The sequence below is a fragment of the Piliocolobus tephrosceles genome, chromosome 2 (assembly GCF_002776525.5).
Source record: "Piliocolobus tephrosceles isolate RC106 chromosome 2, ASM277652v3, whole genome shotgun sequence".
Lineage (NCBI taxonomy): Eukaryota > Metazoa > Chordata > Mammalia > Primates > Cercopithecidae > Piliocolobus > Piliocolobus tephrosceles.
In genome coordinates this window covers 154,429,663-154,439,083 of record NC_045435.1, presented here as the reverse complement: position 1 = coordinate 154,439,083, position 9,421 = coordinate 154,429,663, and the positions used below count along the sequence as shown (strand labels likewise).

General features: G+C 40.2%; 1 protein-coding gene across 1 annotated transcript in view; it reads left to right on the top strand.

Moving 5' to 3' along the window:
* Positions 1 to 9,421, top strand: part of CPNE4 (copine 4) — a 511,472-nt gene that overhangs the window by 124,198 nt on the left and 377,853 nt on the right. Inside the window, exon 4 of the mRNA XM_023207426.2 lies at positions 6,724 to 6,904. Within this exon, the coding sequence (XP_023063194.1) occupies positions 6,725 to 6,904 (180 nt within the window). The 5' untranslated portion in view covers position 6,724. The remainder of the gene's footprint in view (positions 1 to 6,723; positions 6,905 to 9,421) is intronic.

The window sequence follows — 9,421 nt, the reverse complement described above, 5'->3', positions numbered from 1 at the left end:
TTTTGAGACGGAGTCTCGCTCTGTCGCCCAGGCTGGAGTGCAGTGGCTGGATCTCAGCTCACTGCAAGCTCCGCCTCCCGGGTTTATGCCATTCTCCTGCCTCAGCCTCTCGAGTAGCTGGGACTACAGGCGCCCGCCACCTCGCCCAGCTAGTTTTTTGTGTTTTTTAGTAGAGACGGGGTTTCACTGTGTTAGCCAGGATGGTCTCGATCTCCTGACCTCGTGATCCACCCGTCTTGGCCTCCCAAAGTGCTGGGATTACAGGCTTGAGCCACTGCGCCCGGCCACAGAAACTACATTTTAACCACTTCCCAGGTGATTTGTGATCACGGTCAAGTCTGAGATGCACTGCTCCAGAATATGAAACTTTAGGCAGGTGGACTATCTCATTTATACCTCTAACCCTTCCAGTGTCTGGCACACTGCTTGCCACCTATGGGTAAGTGCAAGATAGATCTCCTCTTGATCTGAGGAATGTTGACTAGGAAATGGATTGACAAGTCTGAGTGGAATAACACCTTGTTAATCTCTGGTTGAGTGAGTGGATGTTCAGTTCCTCCAGCATTCAGCACAACATCAGGCACATAGCAGATACCTTATACAAGTTTCTTGAATTGTGATGGAAATGTTGTGAGATAGAGACATCCAGCACCCCAGCCTTCCCTGGATGTACTATGACATTTTAAAAGGCTGAATAATGCCAAGGCAAGCAGAAGAGTGATTATGCACTTATTCTTGACACAGTCTTAAGACAAGCTCTGCTCAACTGGTTCCCCTGTGAGCTCAAGCTGATTCTCTTCCCTCTTGAGTTCTCTATTGTCTTTGTGTTGTTTGCAGCTCATTCAGAAACTAATTAAGTTTCAGGATCAGTTTGTCCTGTTAGAGAATGTGAATATGCTGAAGTGGTAGTTTTTAATAACTTAAATTATCTGAGTGAAAGGACAATTATAATTTGCTTCTAAAATTGGCCAAAAGTCAGCTTTTATCAAAATAATTCTCAGCAGACATTAGTCTCCCTAAAACCAAGGTATTGTGTGAAAGGCAACAAAGAGGATTTAAATCGGCCATGGAGAATGTATTGATAATCTGGCTATATTAATCCTGTTCTCTAGCAGAGTGTGAAATTACTTGTTTACTCCACTTATCTGGGCCTAGAGGTAGCTGATCACTCGTTGACAGAGCCATATTTTATGATCACCTTTCAGCAGTGAGCTTCAGCTGGACCAGAGCCAAACAATTTGATTTCACTGTCCTGTGTACTACCTCCAAAGTCAAGGTCAGGCACAAGAACTCACGAACTCCAGTATATTTTGTCAGGGCTTTCATTTGTGCAGGCACTGGGAGGTAAGCTGTGGACCCTGAGTATAATTGTGAAAAGCTGGGAATTTTGTCTGTAGTATCTCCATATTGCTTTCCTGTACCCTATCCCTCTAGAAATGAAGGTTTATGTTGGCTTCATCACCAGACCAGAAATATTACCAAGATGAGCACTACTGGGATGCAGTAAAGTATAAGAAGTAGTCCCTGATCTAAAGGAGTTTACACACACACACACACACACACACACACACACACACCTTGGAGCACCTCTTGATCTGTTTGTATTATTAATAGTTATTGGTTGCTAGATAATATTATCACAAATTTAGCAGCTTAAAACAGTCTATATTTATTATCTCACTGTTTCTGTAGGTCAGAAATACTGTTGCAGGTTATTCGGATTCACTGTCTCCAAGTCTCACATGTCTGCAATCAAGGTGTCAGTCAGGGCTACTGTCACATCTGAGGTTCAACTGGAGAATGATCTACTTCCAAGCTCACATGGTTGTTGGCAGAATCCGTTTCCTTTTAACGTGTTGGACTGAGAGTCTCAGTTTCTGGCTGGCTATTGGATGACTGTTACCCTCAGTTCCTTGCCTCCCAACGTGGCCACTTCATTAAAATCAACAAGGGAGAGAGTCTCTTATCAAGATGGTGTCATTATCTGAGGTATCATAAAGGCAGAGGTGACATTCCATTGCTTTTGCCATATTTTATTGGTTAAAAGCAAGTCACAGGTCTCACCCACATTCAGAGTGAGGGTGTTATACAGGGCATGAATACCAGGAGGTGGCCATCTTAGCCTCTGTCTGCCACACCACTCCTAATTTTTAATTCCAGCTGTACTGCTCTAGTTCTCTTCCAAACAGAAAACAGAATCATCTCTATTGATTCAAGAGATTTTAATGAAAAGAAAATTTACAGTTGTGTGGTCAAAGTTAAAGGAATTTATAAGGAGGTTCCTAGAGACCAGCCATTGTGGTAAAATAGACCCGATTATATTCTGCCTACATGCCCTTTATCCAGTAAGTGCATCCCTCCCTCAAGGACTGCCAAGTGTTAACTGATAATGGCTCATGGCTGCCTCTTTTCTGGGGAATGCCTAATTGCTTTCAGTCAAGGTGGGGAAGCAGCAAATCTAACAGTATATGCCCCCTTGTCACTAGCATGACTTTCTCACATGGAGTTAAAATAGGCTGAACCGCTTTCCTTAAGGGTACAATTCATGTCCCAGAGCCCCCATGGAATCAGATTAAAGCTGGACTCCAGCTGAGACCACCTCTTTGCTTCCCGCCCTTTTCTTCTCTCCTCTGAGAGAAGGAAATCAACTGCATCTGAATCCCTGTTTCAGTCTTTGCTTCTAGGATGCCCACCTTAAGACTGGCAGGAAAACATTACAACTCATAAGCCTGAAAGAGTAAGGTGAGTAAACAGTGTTGTTACTAAGGCCAGTGATATCTGGAGGCTTGCAGATAGAGCTATGGTTATTTGCTTGGCTACTGCTAACGATAAGGGTAGGAGTTGGGAAGAAATACGCTGTTCTGTCTCTCCCCTTTCCCCAAAACTGCATCCTTTTAGTGAAACCCAACGTAACACTTGCCAACAATGTGCTGGCAGTCAATGGAGGTAAGCCTTTTAGGGCCCTGAGCAGAGGGAAGAAAGTAGAATCAATGGGAAAAGGAGGAATAGAAAGTGACCAGCAGAACAGCCTCATATGATTACAAATGTTTTTTCTCTCCTGCAGTCCAGCCATCATATTAGTACTAGACTGATACTTATCAAATATTTATTTGATCATGCCCATTTCCTAGCTTCGAATCCTCTGTTTCTCATTGCTTAAAGAAGTGATCCATAAAATTTCTGAATCATGTATTCCATTGATTAAAACAAACTCTAAACATGTGCCTCCAGTTTATATATTTATTCTTTTATAAACTACTTAAATTTACTATCATTAACTAATAATTTAGAGCAAGAACTACATACACTTGATATAGAATATCCTATAGTGATTGCATGTATCAATTCATATTTCAAGAAGTCTTGATAAGTTTTAATTATCTTGGGCAATTATTAACACATGTGATAAGATTGCCACCATTTTAAGCAAGCATGATGGCCAATGGGAACCTCAGACTAGGAGAAAAATGTGCCATCTCTGCTATTTCCTGGTGTTTGGTTGTCTACATTATTATTATTATTATTATTATTATTATTATTATTATTTTACATTCAATAAAATTTCTTTGCAGTAATCCTTTGGAGAGGTAGGGATAGTTAAAATTAAATATTATCATCTAAAATTCATTTAACCAGACCCATGTGAACCAAAAGTGTTGTAACAACCTGGAAATGAATAAATGAGGGAGGATGAGACAATTGACCCCTCTGCATTTTGGGAATCCTGCCATTCCCATCAGATGCCTTGTGAATTGCACATAACATATGACTCTCTTTTATATGGAGCAAGAGAGGGCTTTTATGGAGTATAGGATTCCCATAGAGCCAGCAGATGCTTTGGAAAGAACACTGATTGAAGAATAAATTAGCTATCTCAGGAAGTTGATAAAGCAGCTTCACAATATTAGAAGAGCTGTCACCATTGTTTTACTGTCTGACTTGTGAACCTGTGAGAGTTATTGACTCGTGTATGAGTCCTCAGATAAACAGATTTGAAAGATGACTGTGTGCTCTTGGAGGGTAGTATGCTCAGACTGTGCAGATTTCAAATACAGAAGACATTTAAATGGACTTGTAGAAGTTTGGTCTTAATAGTGAGACATCTAAGAGGTTTTCAGTTGGCAGTGAAAGCATAAATGATTTTATCTGGAGATAAGTCAGAACACAATAACAATAGCTACCACTTTCAGAGCATCCACAATATACCTGGTATTGTGGTAATCACATTACATATATTATTTAATCTGCTCTTTACAGCAACTCTTCAAGATAGGTATTACTATCTGAGACGTTAAATACCCTGCGCAAGGATACATGGTCAGTGAATGGAGGAGTCAGGATTTGAATCTGGAATTCTCTGTCTCCTTGACGGAGTCTTTTTGCATTATACCTCACAATCAAGACTGATATTAGAGACGTCCCATATTCCATCGTAGCTTGCATAGTATTTTACATACAATATGTATGTAAAAATACAATATGTATTTCCTAACACATATTAAAACTGTCGATTTGGAAGAGATGGATATGGCATTAGCCTGTAAGGATAGGGAAAGTTAGAAGGACAGTGATGGCTCTTGGAGATAGAAGAGGCCAGTGAAGTCTGCAGAAGAGGAGAGTAGATTCCAAGAAGCTGGTTAATGCATTGGGAAAAGCAGAATTCAGGAAGATATTTATTGAAGAATAAGCTGTTCTTATCAAACAGTTGATAAAGAGAGTTTGTAACACACTTACAAACCTGTCTGAACACAAAGCCATCTTCCCGCCAGCTGATTCTTTCCCTCCCTTGGTTTTGTTGTAAATTTCATTTTCTGTATACTCTGTCACCTGTGTTCCTGTAGTGATTGATCTGCTCACAACTTGTAAAAATAGAGGGAAAATGGTTTTTGAAGCTATAGACTTATAATTTGTGCATTTTCTGTATTTGAATATAATTTATTTACAAATAGAAGGGATGTATGACTCTGTACAGAGGTTGAAATAAATCAAGGATATTTGTTGTATCCACTGTTCCTCGGTATATTTGAACAGTTCTCCAACTAAAGGTTTTACCTGTGGTAAAAATAGCTTTGGGCTGGCAGATAGAAAACTGGTACTCCAGTCCCAGCTCTGCCATTAGAATAATTGCATAATATTGGCAAGCTGCCAATCCTCTCTGAGCTTGAATTTTTTCATCTGTAAAAAACAAATGTCCCAAAGTCCCTATTAATGTTCACTTTGGTAGAAGATAGAGCAGTTCTCATCCTAAAACTAATTTCCCAACATATATTAAAACCAGAATTGTAACTCTCCAAAACTACAAATTTCCATTACCTAATATTTTAGAACTGAGGTTGGTAAACATTTTCTGAAGAGGGCCACATAATAAATATTTTAGGCTTTGTGGTACTTGGCAGTCTTTATTGCAACTACTCAATTCTGCCATTGTAGTGAAAGCAACCGCAGATAAATACATCAATATATAAATGAAGAAGCATGCCTGTGTTCCAATAAAATGCTATTGGTGTGCATGAGTGTGTGTGTGTGTGTGTGTGTGAGAAATACATAAATACATAAATGAATAAGCATGCCTGTGTTCCAATAAAATGCTATTGGTGTGATTGTGTGTGTGTGTGTAATGTGTAATGTTGAAGCATAGCCATCATCCTGTAAAAGAGGTGGCATGCTGTACTCAGTTGAACCTGGTGTAGTGCTGGTACCAAGGGGAAGCTCACTAAATATTTGTGGAAGAAGAGAAGGAGAGAGAGGGGAATTATTCCCATTTTATAGATGAAGAAATTCCACTGCAGAGCCCCAATGCCATATGAGGTTGAGGAAGCCATTCATTTTCCTTAATGAATCTACAAAGACATAGAATTTCATAAGCAAGGTATTGAATTTTGCTCCTAAGAGAATCTTACAGGTCCAGTCCTCTTCAGAGAAGGAGAGCACCTGTGGTCTCTGGTGGATTACTGGGACTCTGGGATGCAAAGTGTTATTATAAAGGATATCACATGGAGTTAGGCAGGGGTGGGGGGCCCGCAGTACTTAAATGTAGCTGCTGTTTCCACAAGTTCAGAATAGGCAGCTTTGTGTTTTTCCTCCCTATCACTTTCCCCCTTTTGATTCTGAGTTCTGATATGGCAGGTGGGAGTGGGAAGGGGAAAGGTGAGAATAGGCTCATGCATTTGGGGACAGGGACTCAGATGCTGGGCCTCTGTCTTGGAGCTGGCTTGCTGATGGCATTTTGAGAAGATGCACAAAGTTTTAGGGGTGGGAAATTTGGCTGTTTCTTCAGAAAGAACAATATACTTCTCCATGCCATCACATAGGAGTTGAGTTGGCTTTTTAGTCTTGAAAACTTGAGATGTGATTAAGTTGATGAACCAACAATCATCTGTACAATTTCACACAAGTCATACATTTATTGAAGAGCTGGGTTACAGTTTGCAGCCTATTGAACTAATTCATTAATTTTATTTCACAGGCTAAATATTTTACTATGCAAATGTATGCAAATCATACAAGAAAATAGTGTTCTTAACCAAGTGCACCAGCACCTGTTTTTTGTTTGTTTTGATTTGTTTCACTGGACCTGTGTCACCAGGTTGGAAAGTGCGATAAATATCTTCAATGTTTGAAAATGTCAAACCATTTTCTGAAGGGTGATTGGGAGGCTTTCTCCTTTGACAAATATTGCAGTGATTGGCACTTCTTTTTTCTTCTTTTACTTGCCTAAAACAGAATGAAGAAGATGAGCAACATTTATGAGTCTGCTGCCAACACACTGGGAATCTTTAACAGCCCCTGCCTGACCAAAGTTGAGCTGCGTGTGGCGTGCAAAGGCATTTCTGACAGAGATGCCCTCTCCAAACCAGACCCCTGTGTCATCCTCAAGATGCAGTCTCACGGGCAGTGGTTTGAGGTAGGCATGTCCAATGAAATGGACAGAAGCATGGCTGGATGATTGGCTCAAAAATGTTTTGATATTTTATATCTTCAGGTGGTTTATTTTGATGAAGTAAAAAATTTGATAAGTGACTATGACCACATTTCTATCATGGTGTTTTGATGTTGCTGTTTTGATGTTGTGGATATTTTGACATTTACCCTTAATTCATGAGCCTAAGACTTTTTAGGTGTTTTTGTTAATTACCAAGAAATACTCACAATATACTCTTCATCCTATGCCCACTCGTTGGCAACATGTAAGTAACAAGAGGACCAGGAACAGACATGAACCCAGGCCCCAGACTGGGCTGGGGTGAGAAAGTTCCAAAAACTGGTTCCAGAGACAAAGTCTTGTGGCCAAGGCAGAGTTCAGATTAGACTTAATTAGAATTTTGGGAATGGTAGCTTTGAGGAAACAGGTTTTAGGGGGTTGAGAGAGAAGTGACTACTCAGATGGAATGAGCTCAGTAGATGAGAGTCCTATCCATAGGTCCTGAATTGAGAGAGGGAACCAAGAGACCAGGTTTGAGCAAGTCAGTTCCATGAAATCTGTCTGCAGTAGAGGGACAAACTCCAGTTTTGGGAGCTAGGTGGAGCTATTTACCATCCAGGGTAGCTGACCAGAACTGAGGAGTAGGGACCAAGACTGAAGTCCAGTTCTGTGACCAAGCCCAAAACAGGGTGACTGTTGGACGGAGCTGACACAGGACAAGTCATAGGTCTGTAGAGAAACATACATTCTAGGAAGTGTTGCGGACCCAAGAGAGCCACATGGGAACCCAACAATGATAATTAAACTCAGTCCTCGGGACTGAAGAAGCGACTCATTCTAAGCCCCATGGGTTTATGTGGCTGAGTGGGATGGTTACCTCAGTCTGAGTTGGTTGAGGACTGGAGAAAGATGAATCCTGCATGTGGAAATCATGAGCAGATTCAGAAGTAAGGAGATGGGGATGGCAGAAATAGGAGGAAAGAGCTGGGGGCCTATCAGCTCATAAGGCCAGCATGCAGTTTTAACTAGCTTTGTGAAGGTAGCAAAACCACATTCAGACATCCCTCAAAACTCATGTGTAAAATATCCACTCAGAATGTTTCCTAACACACACTGTTTGCTGTGCTTGGACAAGGCAGCTGCTCCCTTGGCAGTGGTGTGAATGGAATGGCATTTCTGTGAGTCATGCTTCAAAGAGCGATGGGCCCCCAAGTTGTTAAGAGATGACTTGGGTTTTTAAAAAAAGTTTATTCTGGGAAGGATTTATTCATTTTTGTGCCTGCTAGACTCTAACTGATCACGGACCCAGTGGAGAGAAGCTCTAGGAAAAACAGTGGGGTTCTTTGTATCAACTGTGCTACACTTGGCCAGATGTTTCTGTGACTGATGGTGGTACCTGGGGAAGAACAAGGGGACACATCATGAAATATTTATTTTTTGGAGCAAGAACTTAAAACAATATGACCTAAACCTTATTGGGTACTTTTAAAGTGCCAGGCACTAGTCTGAGTGCTTTACATGAAATTACCAATTTAGTCCTTTCAAAAATTCTACAAGATATTATCCCCATTTCACAGGCAAGGAAATGGAAAGATAAAAAGATTAAGGATTTTCCCAAGAGCAGTCAGCTTGTAAGTGGAAAAGCTAATATTTAAACCCACACATTGGAGCTCCAGAACCTGAGATCTTTATTACTATTTTATAATTATGCTGGACACTGGTATCAGTCTTTGGTGGTTTGTATGGCAATATTTCAGGTTGAATTCTGCAGCTAGGTTTTGTTTATTTAAAATTCAAAACAAATTGAATGAGGACTGATTTTAAGGTTTTGTTCCTTTTTTTTGCATCTAGGTACCTGGTCTAAGTAAGCCTTGTGTTTAAAGATCTAGCTGATGTAAATGGAGAAATAGGGAGAAGAGGATGTAGCAGAGGAAGCAGTTCTTATTCTAAGAAAATAAAGAACTCAGAATAAGGGATTTGAAGCCATGTTGATCAGAGCACAAATAGACCTGTTTTGGATCCATTGGACCAAATTCTTTAAGCCTTTAATACTACTCTCACCTGTTCATAAACAGCCGGAAGGTGCCGCCCTAAGAGACAGTCTTCCACTCTATAGTAGAAACAAGGTTCAAAAGACCCGAGAGGCAGCATGTTTAATTGTATGGAGATATGTAATATCAGCCACTTTTTTGAAAGAAAGGCTTGATAGCAGTTAGTGAGCAGGTGAAATTTAGGTGAGGAGTCAACATACATAGAAAATGAATGCAGATAGGCAGATTGGGGAATCTTAATTTAACTTCAGGCCTATCGAAGGCTTAGAATGTAAATATAAAACAGTATTCATGGGTGTCTTAATGCATAGTATCTTTTCTTTCACCTTCTAAATATTCTCATTGACTTTGTTAGTAAGTCTCATTATTTTTTATTTAACAAAACTAAATGGAATGCCTACATTACAAAAAAGTAACTTCTTGGAAATTACGGGCAAGAAATCCATCT